Below are 18,110 nucleotides of genomic sequence, written 5' to 3' on the forward strand. Positions count from 1 at the left end.
AGCAACGAGGGCCGCATTAGCGAGGGTCGCATTAGCAGCGAGGGCCGCCATGGGGCAGGACTACTACGCTGTGCTGGAACTGGGCCGCGGCGCCTCGGACGCCGACATCAAGAAGGCGTGAGGGGCCTTGACCTTGTGGGGGGGGAGCCTCAGGGGCTGCTGGAGTAGGGGACAGGCCTGGGGGTCCGGGAGGTGGTGTCGGGGATGGGGGTGGCCCTGTGCGTGGGTGCCCCTCGCCTGCCCACAGCAGGGGCCTGAGGGGGAAAACGGGCTTGGGAGAACCTGGGAGGGAGCAGCTAGGGTTGGGGGTGTCCTGGCACCCCGGGGCTGGCTGTGAGGCTGGGTTCACTGAATCCCAGAGTGGTTGGGGTTGGAAGGGACCTCTGGAGAGCATCCAGCCCAACCCCTGACAAAGCAGGGTCACCCACAGCACGTTGCACAGGGTCGTGTCCAGGCGGGTTTTGAATATCTCCAGAGAAGGAGACTCCCCACCCTCCCTGGGCAGCCTGTGCCAGGGCTCTGGCACCCTCACAGCAAAGAAGTTTTTCCTCATATTCAGATGGAATTTCCCATGTTTCAGTTTGTGTCCGTTGCTCCTTGTCCTGTCACTGGGCACCACTGAGAAGAGTCTGGCCCCATCCCCTTGACACCCGCCCCCAAAGTATTTCACAGAATCACAGAATCAACCAGGTTGGAAGAGCCCTCTGGGATCATCGAGTCCAACCGTTGCCCTGACACCACCATGTCAACTACACCAGGGCATTAAGTGCCATGTCCAGTCTATTCTTAAACACCTCCAGAGTTGGTGACTCCACCACCTCCCTGGGCAGCCCCTTCAATGGCTAATGACCCTTGCTGAGAAGAAATGCTTCCTGATATCCAACCTGAACCTCCCCTGGTGCAGCTTGAGGCTGTGTCCTCTTGTCCTCTTGCTAGTTGCCTGGGAAAAGAGACCGACCTTCCCTCGCTACACCCTCCCTTCAGGTAGTTGTAGAGAGCGATAAAGTCTCCCCTCAGTCTTTTTTTCTCCAGGCTAAAGAATCCCAGTTCCCCCAGCCGCTCCTCATAGGACATTTGAAAGCATTGATAAGATCCCCCCTCAGTCTGCTCTTCTCCAGCTGAACAGCCCCAGCTCCCTCAGCCTCTCCTTGTAGCAGAGATGCTCCAGCCCTCTGACCATCTCCGTACCCTCCGCTGGACTCTCTCCAGTAGTTCCTTGTCTTTCTTGAACTGGGGGGCCCAGAACTGCCCACAGTTACTCCAGGCATGGCCTCACCAGGGGACTGTAGAGGGGGAGGAGAACCTCCCTCGACCTGCTGCCCACACTCTTCCTCATGCACCTCAGGACACCATTGGCCTTCCTGGCCCCAAGGACACATTGCTGGCTCATGGGGAACTTCTTGTCCCCCACAACTCCCAGGTCCTTCTCTGCAGAGCTGCTTTCCAGCAGGTCACCCCCAGCCTGTGCTGGTGCGTGGGGTTATTCCTGCCGAGGTGCAGGATCCTACACTTGCCTCTGGGTTCTCCCCTCTTTTTCCCTTCGTAGCTATCGGAAACTGGCCTTGAAGAACCACCCCTTGAAATGCAAGGAGCCCTGGGCGCCCGAGAGGTTCAGGCTGCTGGCGGAGGCCTACGACGTGCTCAGCGACCGTAAGTGGGCAGACGGTTCTCTCCCACAGACTTTAGGAGCAGGAGGGGTTGGACAGGGGGTGAAGCATCTTTGGTGTGACCAGAGGCGTGCTGAGGTCTGAACCCCTGGTCCCTGGCACACCCGGGGAGGTGGCATCAGCTCTGTGACCCACAGCCAGGCTGAGAGCTGCCATATGCTCCTGCCTCCATCCCACCTCCTGCTGTTCACGAGGTGCCGGGGGACCCCCTTCTCCAGCCTCTGCCCAAGCACAGCCTGGATCTCAGGCTCTCCCCCAGCATGGCAGAGCATGACCCTTCCCAACTCCTTGTTCCCTAAGCCATGAAGAAAGGCATCTATGACAAATTTGGCGAAGAGGGGCTCAAAGGTGGCATCCCCTCGGAGTTCGGCGCCGAGAATCCCTGGACCGTCGGCTATGTGTTCCACAACAACGCTGACAAAGTCTTCAGGGATTTCTTTGGCGGAGACAACCCCTTTGCAGGTAGGTAGGGGGGCCCAGGGCCCCGTCTGTGGCTGCTGTGGTGCTGTGGCCACCGCCAGCTCGGAGCTTTTAAGCTTTACGGGGATGTTTCCGTGTCCAGCTACTCTCAGGTCCCTCTGGGGCTGCTGGTCCGCAGTGCTTGGAGGTTACATCCTGACTTCCCCCAGTCCCGGCTGGGTGGGAGGCCTGGGGGGGGGGCATGTTCAGGCTGTCAGCTCCCCCCCAGCTACTCTTGTGACCCTTTTCTTGGCGGATTTCCCCCAAAAAGAGGGCTCAGGTTGGTGAGACTGCCCTAAACACGTAAGCAAGATAAAAACACCTCGGCTGGAGGAGGAAGGTGGTCCCAGGCAGAAGCAGATGGGAGGTTTCTGGGTGCAATATTTGGGGTGCTCAGCTTCCACGATAAGGAGACCCCAGGGGAGCTCTCTGACCTCTGATCTGAGTGAGGTGACCCCCCTCTCTTCTCTCTCACGCAGAGTTCTTTGACGAGGACGGCTCGGAGTTGTTCCTGCCCTTTGGAGGGCTGCGAGGCCGAGGAGCCGTGAAGCAAGACCCCCCGATCGTGCGGGATCTCTACCTCTCCCTTGAAGACCTCTTCTATGGCTGCACCAAGAAGATCAAGATCTCCCGCAGGGTAGGGGCAGGGGGGCTGAAGGGGCAGCGCGCTCGGCAGGGTGGGGAATTTGGGGCTGGACTCGCGGTGTAGGATGTTTCCACAGCAAAGCCTGAGCCTTTTAGGGCTGGTTCTGCACAGGGGGCCCAGCAGACCACGGCACTCTACGTCTGTGCCGGGCAGAGGGACCTGAACCAAACCGAGCCCAAACGCCGGCAGGATCTGAACCTGTACCCTCCTCTTGGGGCTTGTCAAAGGGAATTCATAGAATCACAGAATGGTTTCGGTTGGAAAGGACCTTTAAGACCATCAAGCCCAACCATTAACCCAGCACTGCCAAGGCCACCACTAACCCATGGCCCTCAGCACCACATCTACACGGCTTTTGAATCCCTCCAGGGATGGGGACTCCACCACGGCCCTGGGCAGCCTGTGCCAGTGCTTGACAACCCTTTCCATGAAGACATTGTCCCTGATCTCCAATCTAAACCTCCCCTGGCACAACTTGAGGCCATTTCCCCTCCTCCTATCGCTTGTTACCTGGGAGAAGAGACCGACCCCCACCTCGCTGCAACCTCCTTTCATGTAGTTGTAGAACTTTCATCTAGTTGAAGATGTCCCTGCTCACTGCAGGGGGTTGGACTAGATGACCTTTAATGGTCCTTTCCCACCCAAACCCTTCTGTGATTCTATGACAGACTGGGTGGCAGCCCAGAGGTGACTGCCCCATCTGCGGAGCTATGTCCAGCACCACAGGGTCATGATCCAGCCTGAGGGCTGAGCGCCACCATGGATGGAACCAGCACCTGGTGCTGGCTGCTCTGATGACAGAGCAGGGCAGAGCTCCCACCTGGCCACAGAACCACCTCTCCAGACAAGACTCAGCTCTTCTAACCCCTTTGTCCACCCCCCAGGTGATGAATGAAGATGGTCAAACAAGCACCATCAGAGATAAGATCCTAACGATCGACGTGCAGCCAGGGTGGAAGCAGGGCACCAGGATCACCTTCGAGAAGGAAGGAGACCAGGTAATGACGGTGGGGTGAAGTTCTGGGCCTGGTTTCCTTGGGACCCACTGTGCATTCTTTGCAGGTTTTATAGCATCACGGAACCATTTTGGTTGGAAAGGACCTTTAAGATCATCAAGTCCAACCGTTAACCCAGCACTGCCAAGGCCACCACTAACCCATGGCCCTCAGCACCACATCTACACGGCTTTTAAATCCCTCCAGGGATGGGGACTCCACCACTGCCCTGGGCAGCCTGTGCCAGGGCTTGACAACCCTTTCGGTGAAGACATTGTCCCTGATCTCCAATCTAAACCTCCCCTGGTGCAACTTGAGGCCATTTCCTCTCGTCCCATCACTTGTTACCTGGGAGAAGAGACCGACCCCACCTCGCTACACCCTCCTTTCAGGCAGTTGTAGAGAGCGAGAAGGTCTCCCCTCAGCCTCCTCCAGACTAAACCCCCCCAGGTCCCTCAGCCGCTCCTCATCACACTTGTGCCCCAGACCCTTCACCATCTTCGTTGCCCTTTCCCTGTGTCACCTTTCCCCGCATACAACCACTTGTGTTGCACCAAACCATTTCCAGGTATCTTTATTTGTTTCCCCCCTTTATTTTTTAGGGCCCAAACATCATTCCAGCTGACATCACCTTCATTGTCCAAGAGAAGCTCCACCCGAGGTTTAAAAGAGCCAACAACGACCTCGCTTACGTTGCTACCATCCCCCTGGGCAAGGTAAAGAGCTGAGCGAGGGGACAGAGCTTCTGTTTGGGGCAGCAGATGCAGCTCCGTGTCCCGCTCCGTGCCTCGCAGGCGCTGATCGGCTGCACGGTGGACGTGAGGACGCTGGACGGGAGGCTGCTGAACATCCCCATCAACGACATCGTGCAGTAAGTGCTGTGGGGCAAACGGCTGGGGGGGTCAGACGGGGGCTTTCTCCAGAGCTTGTTGGCCAAGGAGGTGAATGGGTGCTTGGGAAGAACCTCAGTCTTGGCCTGTTCGCCTTGGCAAGAGCCCAAGGACGTTGCCTGAATTGCCAGGGTGGTTCAAAAGCTTTTCACAGAATCACAGAATCGTTTTGGTTGGAAAAGACCTTTAAGATGATCAAGTCCAACCATCGACCCAGCAATGCCAAAGCCACCACTAACCCATGTCCCTCAGCACCACATCTACATGGCTTTTAAATCCCTCCAGGGATGGGGACTCCACCACTGCCCTGGGCAGCCTGTGCCAGCGCTTGACAACCCTTTCCATGAAGACATTGTCCCTGATCTCCAATCCAAACCTCCCCTGGCACAACTTGAGGCCGTTTCCTCTTGTCCTATCACTTGTTACCTGGGGGAAGAGACTGACCCCCACCTCGCTACACCCTCCTTTTTCCAGCAGGTTCAGGGTGCCCCAGCCTGGAGGAGGAAGAGGATGCCCACCATGGGCTACTCTTGGGTCACGTTGCTGGTAGCAGATGCCAGGAGAGGGCTTGGTGTGGGTGGGTTGAAGCCAGGAGCGAGGTGAGGGCTGGATGGTAGAGCCTGCGAGGCCAGGAACCTGGGGCCAAGGCTGGCAGAGGAGGGTGGGACAGCAGTTGAAGCTGGAGGAGCAAGAAACCCGCTCAGAAGCGTGCGTGGGGCTCTGCAACGTGGCCCCATCGGGGCTCGGTGCCGCATCCCCCATGTCGGACTCATCCCCCGGCTCCTTCTGTTGCTTTGCAGCCCCACGTACTGTAAAGCGGTGCCAGGGGAGGGGATGCCGCTGCCCGAGGACCCCCAGCGCAAGGGCGACCTGCTCATCTATTTCAACATCCTCTTCCCCAAGAAGCTCACGCCTGACAAGAAAATGCTCTTGCAAAGCGCCCTCCTGGCCTAGGGCTCGGTGACCTTCCCCAATAAACCCTTGGAGCCACCACTGGGACCGCGTGGAGGGTGTTGCCGGTACCGAGCATCCTACAGCCCAGCACCCTTGAGACTGTTTCCCCTGGGATGCGGCTCCATCTTGTTTTCCAGAGTCTTCTCCGTAGCTGCCACCCCACAGCAGTGGCATGGAGGGTGATGGAGGATTTTGGGGTGGGGTTGGAGTCCTCCCAGCTCGTGTGTGGGAACAGTGATGGTTTGGGGGTGACTGTGCACAGAGGGGTGAGGGGAAGACCCCAACTGGGGAAGAAACAACGGGATTTACTCAAAGCTTCGCTGCTGAAGGTGGCGATAGCAGCGTGGGGCTCAGGAGGGGACATCCCGCCAGCTGCCTGTGCCTGTTGTACCCCGTTTCTGCTGCACATAGGTGACAAATATCATGATGTTCCAGGAGCTGAGCTGCAGGAACGAGGGCACGACCCTGCCGGCACGGCCAGCATTGGGCTCCACATGTCCTGTGTATCACAGAATCACAGACTGGTTTGGGTTGGAAGGGACTTCAAAGACCATCTAGTTCTAACCCCCTGCCACAGGCAGGGACACCTTCCACCAGACCAGGTTGCTCCAAGCCCCATCCAACCTGGCCTTGAACACTGCCAGGGAGGGGGCAGCCACAGCTTCTCTGGGCAACATGGGCCAGGGTCTCACCACCCTCACAGTCAAGAATTTCTTCCTCAGATCTCATCTCAATCTCCCCTCTTTCAGTTTAAAACCATTCCCCCTCATCCTGTCACTCCATGCCCTTGTAAAAAGCCCCTCTCCAGCTTTCCTGTAGGCCCTTCAGGCACTGGAAGGTGCTAGAAGGTCTCCGCGGAGCCTTCTCTTCTCCAGGCTGAACAGCCCCAACTCTCTCAGCCTGTCTCCAGAGCAGAGGGGCTCCAGCCCTCTGAGCATCTCCGTGGCCTCCTCTGGACTCGCTCCAACAGCTCCGTGTCCTTCTTGTGTTGGGGCCCCAGAGCTGGACGCAGCACTGCAGGGGGGGGTCTCCCAAGAGCGGAGCAGAGGGGCAGAATCCCCTCCCTCGCCCTGCTGGCCACGCTGCTGGGGATGCAGCCCAGGACACCGTTGGCTTTCTGGGCTGCCAGCGCACGTTGCCAGCTCATGGTGAGCTTCTCGTCACCCATCACCCCCAAGTCCTTCTCCTCAGGGCTGCTCTCCATCCATTCTCCGCCCAGCCTGTGTTTGTGCTTGGGATTGCCCCGACCCACGTGCAGGACCTTGCACTTGGCCTTGTTGAACTCCATGCGGTTCGCACAGGCCCAGCTCTCCAGCCTGTCCAGGTCCCTCTGGATGCCATCCCTTCCCTCCAGCGTGTCACCGCACCGCACAGCTCGGTGTCATCCCAAACTTGCTGAGGGCGCGCTCAATCCCACTGTCATGTCACCGACAGAGATGTTAAACAGGACCAGTCCCAATCCCAACCCCTGAGGAACGTCACTCGTCACTGGTGTCCACTTGGCCATCGAGCCGTTGACCGTAACTGAGTGCGACCACCCAGCCAGCTCTTTACCCACCGAGTGGTCCATCTGTCAAGTCTGTGTCTCTCCAATTTAGAGACAAGGATGTCGTGTGGGAACTCGGCGTGGTTCACTGCGGGTGACGGGGCTGCACCAGCTCTCCACAGCCCACAGCCACCCTCCTCCTTGGGGACAGTCCTGTAGGCGTCCACAGTGCCCTGGTGGTACTGCAGCCCCCCTTGGCCTGCGCTGCACCCATGAGCTTCACCGTGGGGGGAGAAAAATGGGGTGAAGTGGATTTACATGGGTGTGGGACCCTCCTGGGACTGGGGGATTTGGGGTAAGAATAGGAGAAAAGCTGAGTTTTGTGTCCCCACCCCATGTGTCATCGGAGCGGGTTGAAACAAGCTGCCCCCTTCGGCCTCCCCATCCTCTTCCTCTCCCCGCCTGAGCTCCGCTTCAGCCCCATCCCACTCCCCAGAGACCAGGACCCCTGTGGGGTCTCCGCTCCCCACAGCTGGGGCTGGCGGTGGGGGACAAAACCGGGGTCACCTCAGGCGCCACCACAGCTCTGCCCGCTCTGACTCGCTGCGGCACCTCGGGGACTTCAGGGTCCCCCAAAGGCATCGGGGGTGGTTCGGGCAGCTGCTCCCTGGTTCTTGGGGGAGCCAGTTTTGGGGGGGGTGGGGAGGAGAGGGGTGGGAGATGCCCCCCCCGTAGGTGCCACGGTCCCCCTGGGAGGTGGGAAGATGCAGGTTGGGGTCCCCAGCTGCAGGGATTGGGGGGGGGGTGGTTGTGGCCAGGCATCCCCTGCACACACCCCACTGCATTGTGGGGAGGGGGCTTGGGGAAAAGGGGGGGACCTCCTGCCTGCACCCCACTCAGGGCTGGTGGAGCAGGAGCAGCTGGGAAGAGGATGGGGGGAGGCTGGGGGACCCCCAAGGCAGCCAGGAGGGGACAGGGGGCAGCCAGGGAGGGGGGGGGACCCTGGAAGGGGATTGGGGTTCCCCAGGAGGGGACTTGGAAGTCCCCAGATGACCCTATGTGGGGGGGGAGGTGTGTCCCCCCAGCAAGGACATGGGGATCCCCGGGGTGGGGGGGTCCCCAGCACAGCCCTGGGGACCCACCTGCTGCTGTGGGGCCAGTAACGGGGGACAGAGCGGGAGGGACGGCGGGAGGATGCGGGTTCGAGCCCCCGTGACGGCAGGTTGGACAGGGGTGAGAGTCCCCCGTGATGGGGGGGCTGGAGGTCAGCAGCACCCCAGGGCTGGGACAACAACCCTACCCTCCCTCCCCTCAAAAAAAAACCCCCAGTGAGGGAGCCCCGAGACCCGCCGCGCTCAGACCCCATAGGGGCAGTTTATTGGAAGCATCGGTAGGGACGAACAGGGATCGCCGCAGCCCCCGACCCAACGTGCCCACGTCGCTCGCGTTGTTCCCCCCGCTGCTGGGGAGCCACGCGCCTCCCAGCTGGAAAAACTCTCTGAACACAGAATCCCAGACTGGTTTGGGTTGGAAGGGACCTTAAAGATCATCTCGTTCCAACCCCCTGCCACGGGCAGGGACACCTTCCACCAGACCAGGTTGCTCCAAGCCCCATCCAACCTGGCCTTGAACACTGCCAGGGAGGGGGCAGCCACAGCTGCTCTGGGCAACCTGGGCCAGGGTCTCACCACCCTCACAGCCAAGAATTTCTTCCTCAGATCTCATCTCAGTCTCCCCTCTTTCACTTTAAAACCGTTCCCCCTCATCCTGTCACTCCATGCCCTTGTAAAAAGCCCCTCTCCAGCTTTCCTGTAGCCCCTTCAGGTGCTGGAAGGTGCTAGAAGGTCTCCCTGGAGCCTTCTCTTCTCCAGGCTGAACAGCCCCAACTCTCTCAGCCTGTCTCCAGAGCAGAGGGGCTCCAGCCCTCTGAGCAACTCCGTGGCCTCCTCTGGACTCGCTCCAACAGCTCCGTGTCCTTCTTCTGTTGGGGGCCCCAGAGCTGGACGCAGCACTGCAGGGGGGGTCTCCCGAGAGCGGAGCAGAGGGGCAGAATCCCCTCCCTCGCCCTGCTGGCCACGCTGCTGGGGATGCAGCCCAGGACACCGGTGGCTTTCGGGGCTGAACATCTTTTTCTTCCTCCCAAACTCCTCTCTGGCCACCTGCGCTCGCCCACGTCCCTCCACAAACAGCATCGTTTCTCCTTCCATCTCACCGGTCCTTCTTGGGGGGTCCCCATCGGGCTGGGGGGGGGTTGTTTGGCGTTGCTGCTCCCCCGTTGCTTCGGTAATTAATATAATTTACTCTTGTGTCTCGCCAACGCTGACGAGAGAGGCCGGGGTGGGGTGGGTCAGGATTGGGCCAGCGCCACCACGCGCTGCAGCTGCTCGTAGGAGATGAACATCACGATGTTCCAGGAGCCGAGGCGCAGGAAGGAGGGGACGAACCTGCGCCGGGAAGGGCAGCGCTGGAGGGGACATCGCAGGGGGTGGGGGGGGGGACACCCCTGCGGTCCCCAGAGCCCTGCCCGGTGCCTCGGTGGTGGCACACGGGTTAGGACAGTTGGGGGTGTGACACGGAGCCGGTCCATGGCGGTGTCTGTGCACATGGTTGCACTGAGTTTGGGGGTGCTCAGCGGGGACACGTCCCCTAAACTCACCCCTTGTAGCAGCCGGCGAGGCCGTCCTGCATGAGCAGGGCCAGGAGGCAGCTGAGCACGTTGCGGTACTGCCCGGGGCCGGCGTTCATGTACCGCGTCTTCACCACGTCCACCGGCGACGCCACCACCGTGGCGCAGAAACCGGCCCCGAAGGCGGCCACGAAGTGGCAGGGGACATTGTCTGCGGGGCAGAGCCAGGGTGTTGAGGGTCGTGGGGACAGGGACGGCGCCCGGCTGCGTTGTCCCCACCCCGGCACCGTCCTCACCTGTCATCAGCTGCGCCCGCAGCAGCGCGTCCTTGATGAGGTCGTAGGTGACGAGCTCCCCGCAGTTGACGATGGCGTTACGGGCGATGTTGGGCAGCGTCCCTGCGCAGGAGGGTGGTGGCCTCAGGGCTGGCGGTCGCAGCACCTCCGGGAGCACCCTGGATGGGTGTCCCAGCCCCGCTGTCCCCGTCCCCACGTGCCCGTACCTCTCCAGAGCCCGCGGACGCCCTCCTCCCTGGCGATGGTGCGATAGGCATCCACGGTGCCGCTGTACCGGCGGGCGCCGTCCGGCAGCGCCACGTTGGCTTGGAACCGGACCTTGACCACGTCGGTGGGCTGGGCGCACGTCACCGCCACCGCCCCCGTCGTGCAGCCCGCCAGCAGCCGCGCTGCCAGCCCTGTGCCTGGAAGAGGGCAGCTGCTGGGACCCCCCCCTTGGGGACATCCCCCCCAGCCCTGTGGGGACCCCTGGCTGTGTAGGGACCCTCCCTGGGGTCCATCTCCTCACCATCTCCCCACCATCTCCTCACCATCTCCCAACCATCTCCCCACCGTCTCCCCACATCTCCCCACCATCTCCTCACCATCTCCTCACCATCTCCCCACCATCTCATCACAATCTCCCCACCATCTCCTTACCATCTCCCAACCATCTCCCCACCATCTCCTCACCATCTCCCAACCATCTCCCCACCATCTCCCCACATCTCCCCACCGTCTCCCCACCATCTCCTCACCATCTCCCCACCGTATCCCCACCGTCTCCCCACCATCTCTCCACCGTCTCCTCACCATCTCCCAACCATCTCCCCACCGTCTCCCCACATCTCCCCACCATCTCCTCACCATCTCCCAACCATCTCCCCACATCTCCCCACCGTCTCCCCACCATCTCCCCACCATCTCCCCACCATCTCCCCACCATCTCCTCACCATCTCCCCACCATCTCCCCACCATCTCCTCACCATCTCCCCACCATCTCCCCACTCACTCTCGGCACCCTTGGGGGTGTAGAGCTGCTTCACGGAGTCGTAGAGCCCGATGCGGATGGAGGCGAAGCTCATCTGCCGCTGCAGCCCGGCCACCAGCCCCCTGTAGAGGCTGCGGGGTCCCTCCGTCCTCACCATGGTGCTCAGCGTCCCCAAAACACCCCGGTACTCCACGGTGCCGCTGCTCCGAGGGATCCGCACCTCGCCTTGGATCTGCGGGGTGCCGAGCGCGTCACCCTGCCCTTTGCCCACCCCCCCCCCCCCCCCCCAAAATGCCACCAGTTCTGGGGTGCTGACGTGCACCCCACCGTCGTGGCTGCTCCCTCCGCCTGGGGGATTTTTGGGGGGGCCAAGGGGTGGTACCTGCAGCCGCACTTTGGCGGTGTCCAGGGGGAAGGTGCAGAGGTCGGCGATGCAGGCGGCCATCCCCGCGCTGACGAACTTCGTGGCAGCCGTCGGGGGCACCTCGGGGGGCTTCAGACCCACCATCGTGGCGGAGGGGCTGGAAGGAAATGGGAGGGGGCAGTCAGGCTGCTGCGTCGGACCGGCTTCAAGCAGGTGTCTGGTTTAGGGACAGTGGTGACGACGTGCTGGGGTGGCTTCGGGCAACCCCGAAAGCCAAATCCTGCCCCATTTCCTCGCTTGTATCCCTGGGGAAACTGAGGCACGGCGCTTCCTCGTGGGATTCACCAATGCCCACCCCTCCCCGTCCCACCCAGGCCCAAACAGGGATGCTGGGGGAAAGCATCTCCCCCACCATGACCTGCCCAGGGCTGAGTCCCCCACGTCCTCACCGAAGGGACCTCGGCACCGTGTCCTGGCTCCGGCCTTACACCCCTCTGCGCGCAGCCATTGCCCTGAGAGCCACCTCCTTGGCCCCCGCTTATATAGCACCCACGAGGACATTCCAGCGGCCGCAGGGATCAGGTGACAGTGACACCCCGTTCCCTCGGTGGCATTTGAGCCGATGAGAGCGGGGCCACCCAGCACCCGTGACGTGGTGGCTGTTTCAGCCCTCTGCTCCCCCCACGAGCTCGCACACCCCCGTGAGAGAGGGATTGTGGAGGCATTTCCCTCCGCTCTGGCGTGGGAGAGGGATTTCGAGCTGGTTTGACACCTGAAGCCACCTTTGCTCTGTCGAACTCCAGACGCTCGTCTGGCGCCAACAGCCCTCTCCAGCTGGCTGCTCTCTTGTTTTCCTGGCTGCACCGTGCTCTGCAGCTGCCCTAAATGCAGCAGGAAGAAGCTGTTTATTATTGACATCCAGAGGGACCTGGACAGGCTGGAGAGCTGGGTCTGTGCGAACCACATGGAGTTCAACAAGGCCAAGTGCAAGGTCCTGCACATCGGTCGGGGCAATCCCAAGCACAAATCCAGGCTGGGCGGAGAATGGATTGAGAGCAGCCCTGAGGAGAAGGACTTGGGGGTGATGGGTGACGAGAAGCTCACCATGAGCCAGCAACGTGCGCTGGTAGCCCAGAAAGCCAACGGTGTCCTGGGCTGCATCCCCAGCAGCGTGGCCAGCAGGGCGAGGGAGGGGATTCTGCCCCTCTGCTCCACTCTCGGGAGACCCCCCCTGCAGTGCTGCGTCCAGCTCTGGGGCCCCCAACACAAGAAGGACACGGAGCTGTTGGAGAGAGTCCAGAGGAGGCCACGGAGATGCTCAGAGGGCTGGAGCACCTCTGCTCTGGAGACAGGCTGAGAGAGCTGGGGCTGTTCAGCCTGGAGAAGAGAAGGCTCCGGGGAGACCTTCTAGCACCTTCCAGTGCCTGAAGGGGCTACAGGAAAGCTGGAGAGGGGCTTTTTACAAGGGCATGGAGTGATAGGATGAGGGGGAATGGTTTTAAACTGAAAGAGGGGAGATTTAGGTGAGATATTGGGAAGAAATTCTTTAGTGTGAGGGTGGTGAGACCCTGGCCCAGGTTGCCCAGAGAAGCTGTGGCTGCCCCCTCCCTGGCAGTGTTCAAGGCCAGGTTGGATGGGGCTTGGAGCAACCTGCTCTAGTGGAAGGTGTCCCTGCGTGTGGCAGGGGGTTGGAACTAGATGATCTTTAAGGTCCCTTCCAACCCAGGAAGGTTGACACCAGCCCCCAGCCCCACCATCTTCCAGGAATCATTCCTCCGACGTCCCCTCCCACCTGGCTCCGGGGCAAGGAGTCCCCTCCACCTGTTAAAGACAGGCTCGTGACCTGGCAGCGGGACGCTTGGCACCAGCCGACAAGAAACCAGGGACATTTTATTGAAACACAAACACGATAGAGCAGGACAAAAATAACGGCGCTCGTTTTGCATCCAAGGCCGTTCTCCGCAAGGTACCCGACATAAAAATGTACAAAAATAATTTAGAAATATAAAAGTTCCATAGTTTTAGTAAAACACCTCAAAAAAATCCTCAAAATGGAGAAGCTGGAGCCCAGGTAACAGCTCATCGGTTACCTGATGTGGTGAGTCTCATTGAAGGACCCGCCCTTGCAAGACACACGGTCTCCCAGCTCCCCTTGGTTGACCACCAGGCTCTGAGTCCCTCTAACGAGGTACCAATTAGGCGAATTAAAAATCAGAGCCTAAGACCTACGGCTTCCATCTCCTCTTCCCCGGAGGAGCCGGCGTTTGCGGCCGCGTCGGGCCGTGGCTCGGCCTCTCGCCAACGCTATTCCTTCTTGGAGAGCTGAGCAGAGAAGATCTGGGCGATCCTTTTGGTTTCTTCTTCGGAGAGATGGGCCGCGGGCCTGGGACGATTCGGCCTTCGGTACGGGATGCCCCGCGGCACGGCTCCGCTCCTGCTCTGCGGAGAGAAGGAGGAAGGTGTTAGTGATTCATAGATGTGGGTAATTCCAGTACTCACAGAATCAATGAGGTTGGAAGAGCCCTCTGGGCTCATCGAGTCCAACCATTGCCCTGACACCACCATGTCAACTAGACCAGGGCACTAAGGGCCATGTCCAGTCTTTTCTTAAACCCCTCCAGAGATGGTGACTCCACCACCTCCCTGGGCAGCCCCTTCCAATGGCTAATGACCCTTGCTGAGAAGAAATGCTTCCTAATGTCCAACCTGAACCTCCCCTGGCGAAGCTTGAGCCTGTGTCCTCTTGTCCTATCGCTGGTTGCCTGGGAGAAGAGGCTGACTTCCCCTGCGCTACAACCTCCCTTCAGGACCTTGCATTTCCCCCCGACGAGTTTAGAGCCGTGTTGTGCCCGTGAAGCACCACAGAGAGAAGACATCCAGCTTCAGCTGTCATTAGAGGCTGAAGCAAGCTGTGCTGTTTCAGGACGCGCCGCTCCTCAGCTGCGGGGTCAAGAAGGTCTCCTGAGAGTGGGGTTTGTTTCGGAAAGCCGATACACCAGCCCGGCCTTTCGCCTACATCGCTGGGCTGCTTCTCCGTCCCACCCAGGCTCAGCCTCGCCGGGCACAGTCGCGGTGGAAAGGTCTCCTAAGGTGATCAGCTCCCTCCCAAGAGAAACAGCGACAGATCCCCATTCCTGCATGCCCCCCGCTTTGATGTGAACCATTTGGGGAGGGAAAGGGCTTTATTAGGAATAAGTGGGTTTGGAATCATAGAATCACAGAATCACAGACTGGTTTGGGTTGGATGGGACCTTAAAGACCATCTAGTTCCAACCCCCCCTGCCACGGGCAGGGACATCTTCCACCAGACCAGGTTGCTCCAAGCCCCATCCAACCTGGCCTTGAACAATGCCAGGGAGGGGGAAGCCACAGCTTCTCTGGGCAGCCTGGGCCAGGATGTGTAGATCAGGGTGTGGTATTTATCTACAGGGTCTTTTCCCATCAGGGTCTTCACCAACAATGCTGTCACATGGTTAATACTCAACGTGCTCGTCATCTGAGCCCATAACCAGATAACCAAACACAAGACATCTCCAAAGCATCCCCAGCAGCGTGGCCAGCAGGGCGAGGGAGGGGATTCTGCCCCTCTGCTCCGCTCTCGGGAGACCCCCCCTGCAGTGCTGCGTCCAGCTCTGGGGCCCCCAACACAAGAAGGACACGGAGCTGTTGGAGCGAGTCCAGAGGAGGCCACGAAGATGCTCAGAGGGCTGGAGCACCTCTGCTATGGAGACAGGCTGAGAGAGCTGGGGCTGTTCAGCCTGGAGAAGAGAAGGCTCCAGGGAAACCTTCTAGCACCTTCCAGTACCTGAAGGGGCTACAGGAAAGCTGGAGAGGGGCTTTTTACAAGGGCATGGAGTGACAGGACGAGGTGGAACAGTTTTAAAGTGAAAGAGGGGAGACTGAGATGAGATCTTAGGAAGAAATTCTTCGCTGAGGGTGGTGAGACCCTGGCCCAGGTTGCCCAGAGAAGCTGTGGCTGCCCCCTCCCTGGCAGTGTTCAAGGCCAGGTTGGATGGGGCTTGGAGCAACCTGGTCTGGTGGAAGGTGTCCCTGCCCGTGGCAGGGGGTTGGTACTAGATGATCTTTGAGGTCCCTTCCAACCCAAACCATCTGTGATTCCATAAAGCTGCTCTAGGATGATTTTTCCTAAACCAAAATGCAAGAAGTCGAGAGACATTAAACGCAGACCTGGCAACATCAGAAGCTTAAAAACCAGCAGAGAGAGATGCCTGCTGGCCAAACCACCTCCCTCTGACAGCGTGTTCTGCTCAAGGTTGTCCAGAGAAGACTGGGTCAGTAGCTGATTCTTCCCATGCTATTTCTGTGCCAACTGTCTATGAAACAGCTGAAACATTAGTAGTGGCCGGAGATGGACAGTAACCAGCTCCCGCTGGCTCGGTGCTGGTCCCTGATCTCTGCACAGCATTTGTACGCAGTTCGTAGAGAAAAAAATGTTCAAAGCGAAAGCTCGGAGGGCTGGTGAACGTCTGAGGGAGCTGGGGTTGTTTAGCCTGGAGAAGAGGAGGCTCAGAGGTGACCTTAGTGCAGTCTACAACTACCTGAAGGGAGGTTGTAGTGCAGTGGGAGTCGGCCTCTTCTCCCAGGCAACTAGCGATAGGACAAGAGGACACAGCCTCAAGCTGCACCAGGGGAGGTTTAGGTTGGACATTAGGAAGCATTTCTTCTCAGCAAGGGTCATTAGCCATTGGAAGGGGCTGCCCAGGGAGGTGGTGGAGTCACCATCTCTGGAGGGGTTTAAGAAAAGCCTGGACATGGCACTTAGTGCCCTGGTCTAGTTGCCATGGTGGTGTCAGGGCAATGGTTGGACTCGATGATCGCAGAGGGCTTTTCCAACCTGGTTGATTCTGTGATTCTGTGATTCTGGTTTCCAGTGCATCAAGGAGCGTTCGCTTCTGAACAGTGGTTTCATATATTGGCAAAGAATTAGCATGGAGCACCCTGTCCCTCAGCCCCTGGAGGAGGCCACACCGCTAACACACCTACAAAAGACCGTTTGCACAATGACATGCACGCAAAAAGCTTGCAGGAACTACCAGCAATATTAAACCAGAAGCAGGTTTACACCGTAGCAAGCGCTCGCTATCAAACTCCACAAATCATCCAATTAACCTGATTTCAAAGGGTCATGAAACAGCTCTTCCTACCTCTCCCGGTTCCCCTCTCACGGGTACTTGTGCTACACACGTCTTCAGAGAATCACAGCATCATTTTGGTTGAGAAAGACCTTTAAGATCACCAAGCCCAACCGTTAACCCAGCACTGCCAAGGCCACCACTAACCCATGTCCCTCAGCACCACATCTACACGGCTTTTAAATCCCTCCAGGGATGGGGACTCCACCACTGCCCTGGGCAGCCTGTGCCAGTGCTTGACAACCCTTTCCATGAAGACATTGTCCCTGATCTCCAATCTAAACCTCCCCTGGCACAACTTGAGGCCGGTTCCTCTCGTCCTATCGCTTGTTCCCTGGGAGAAGAGACCGACCCCCACCTCGCTACACCCTCCTTTCAGGCAGCTGTAGAGAGCGAGAAGGTCTCCCCTCAGCCTCCTTTTCTCCAGACTAAACCCCCCCAGGTCCCTCAGCCGCTCCTCATCACACTTGTGCTCCAGACCCTTCACCACCTTCACGCACAGCTACGAACTGACCCAGCAACTCCCATTTCCAACGTAAGGAATAAACAGAAATGGCTTTCACTGACCCAACAGGACTTTTCTAACGATTTTCAGTGGGTGCAGCTGCAAATCCTACAACTCAGAAGAGAATATAACAGACCCTGTGGGTAAGGAAAAGGCAAAGAGAATAAAATTGCCCTGAAAATCCCAGATCCACCAGAGACAGCAGCTAAGTATTTGTGCAGAAATGAAAGGACTTTTTTTTTTGCCTTGCACTAACCCAGTGACCCAAACCAGCTGTAAAATAATCTTACCCTGGGTGTAAGAATTTTTAGAATCGATTCTAAAGGAGAAATTAAATGCGATTTTCTCCTTTGTTCTTAGAGTGAACAATCTGGAGGTACTTCTCCTGCCTCAGGTGGAGCCAGGGGCACGTCACAAACTTGAGTTGTTCCTGATCTGCTCTGGAAACTGCTGCAGAAAACGCTGCCCCTCGCTCACATTTTGCCATCAGTGTAATTACATACCCCGAAAGAGCACTGTACTCTGGAAGTGAAAATAAGAGAGAAGAGCAGGTGTCAGCTGCTATCAGATGACACCGAGGTGATGGACAGCACTTCGTACGCTCCTGACTGCCAGTAAACAAGGTGTGCTTGGAAAACAGACCACTTCCACGCTGTTTCATGTAGAAGTGGCTAAAATACTCCTTCCATTTCCACACCGTGTTCATTTGCAGCAACGCAGGGATGTTAAGATGCACGTATCTACCCCAAGGACCTTCCTAAAAATGAACCTCCAGCCACAGGAAAGGTTTAGCAGCTCTTCTTGTTATTCTGTGTGCACAGATGTGAATTAAAATGGGAGAAGTTTAAAAGCACAGTTAATGCTCCCAGCTCGCAGAGAGGATCAGAAGCCTCATGAAATTAGAATCATAGAATCACAGACTGGTTTGGGTTGGGAGGGACCTTAAAGATCATCTAGTTCCAACACCCTGCCATGGGCAGGGACACCTTCCACTAGACCAGGTTGCTCCAAGCCCCATCCAACCTGGCCTTGAACACTGTCAGGGAGGGGGCAGCCACAGCTTCTCTGGGCAACCTGGGCCAGGATGTGTAGATCAGG

The 18,110-nt window shown here is 58.7% G+C and overlaps 3 protein-coding genes across 7 annotated transcripts in view; 1 reads left to right on the plus strand and 2 right to left on the minus strand.

The window, feature by feature from the left end:
* The first annotated feature begins 49 nt into the window (after positions 1-49).
* On the plus strand, positions 50-5,644 carry DNAJB13 (DnaJ heat shock protein family (Hsp40) member B13). The gene is made up of 8 exons (XM_068419308.1): positions 50-117; positions 1,547-1,650; positions 1,968-2,129; positions 2,606-2,763; positions 3,657-3,770; positions 4,370-4,483; positions 4,562-4,638; positions 5,458-5,644. The coding sequence occupies exons 1-8, from the start codon at positions 50-52 to the stop codon at positions 5,609-5,611; spliced, it is 951 nt and encodes a 316-aa protein (XP_068275409.1). The 3' UTR covers positions 5,612-5,644.
* Positions 5,645-8,447: 2,803 nt separating this feature from the next.
* Positions 8,448-11,891, minus strand: LOC137674054 (putative mitochondrial transporter UCP3). Its single transcript, XM_068419175.1, has 7 exons — positions 11,804-11,891; positions 11,373-11,511; positions 11,012-11,222; positions 10,226-10,423; positions 10,020-10,121; positions 9,754-9,934; positions 8,448-9,541 (listed from the first exon to the last, which is right to left on the minus strand). Exons 2-7 carry the CDS (start codon positions 11,496-11,498, stop codon positions 9,445-9,447), a joined length of 915 nt encoding a protein of 304 aa, XP_068275276.1. The 5' UTR covers positions 11,499-11,511; positions 11,804-11,891; the 3' UTR covers positions 8,448-9,444.
* Positions 11,892-13,224: 1,333 nt separating this feature from the next.
* Positions 13,225-18,110, minus strand: part of C2CD3 (C2 domain containing 3 centriole elongation regulator) — a 66,296-nt gene continuing 61,410 nt past the window's right edge. For 3 of the 5 annotated variants that reach the window (XM_068418896.1, XM_068418920.1, XM_068418889.1), the window contains one exon: positions 13,225-13,788. In XM_068418896.1, the coding sequence (XP_068274997.1) occupies positions 13,573-13,788 (216 nt within the window). In that variant the 3' untranslated portion in view covers positions 13,225-13,572. Of the gene's footprint in view, positions 13,794-18,110 lie in introns of all 5 variants that reach the window. The other 2 variants (XM_068418903.1, XM_068418930.1) reach the window with 2 other exon arrangements.

Source organism: Nyctibius grandis, chromosome 2, assembly GCF_013368605.1.
Source record: "Nyctibius grandis isolate bNycGra1 chromosome 2, bNycGra1.pri, whole genome shotgun sequence".
NCBI lineage: Eukaryota > Metazoa > Chordata > Aves > Nyctibiiformes > Nyctibiidae > Nyctibius > Nyctibius grandis.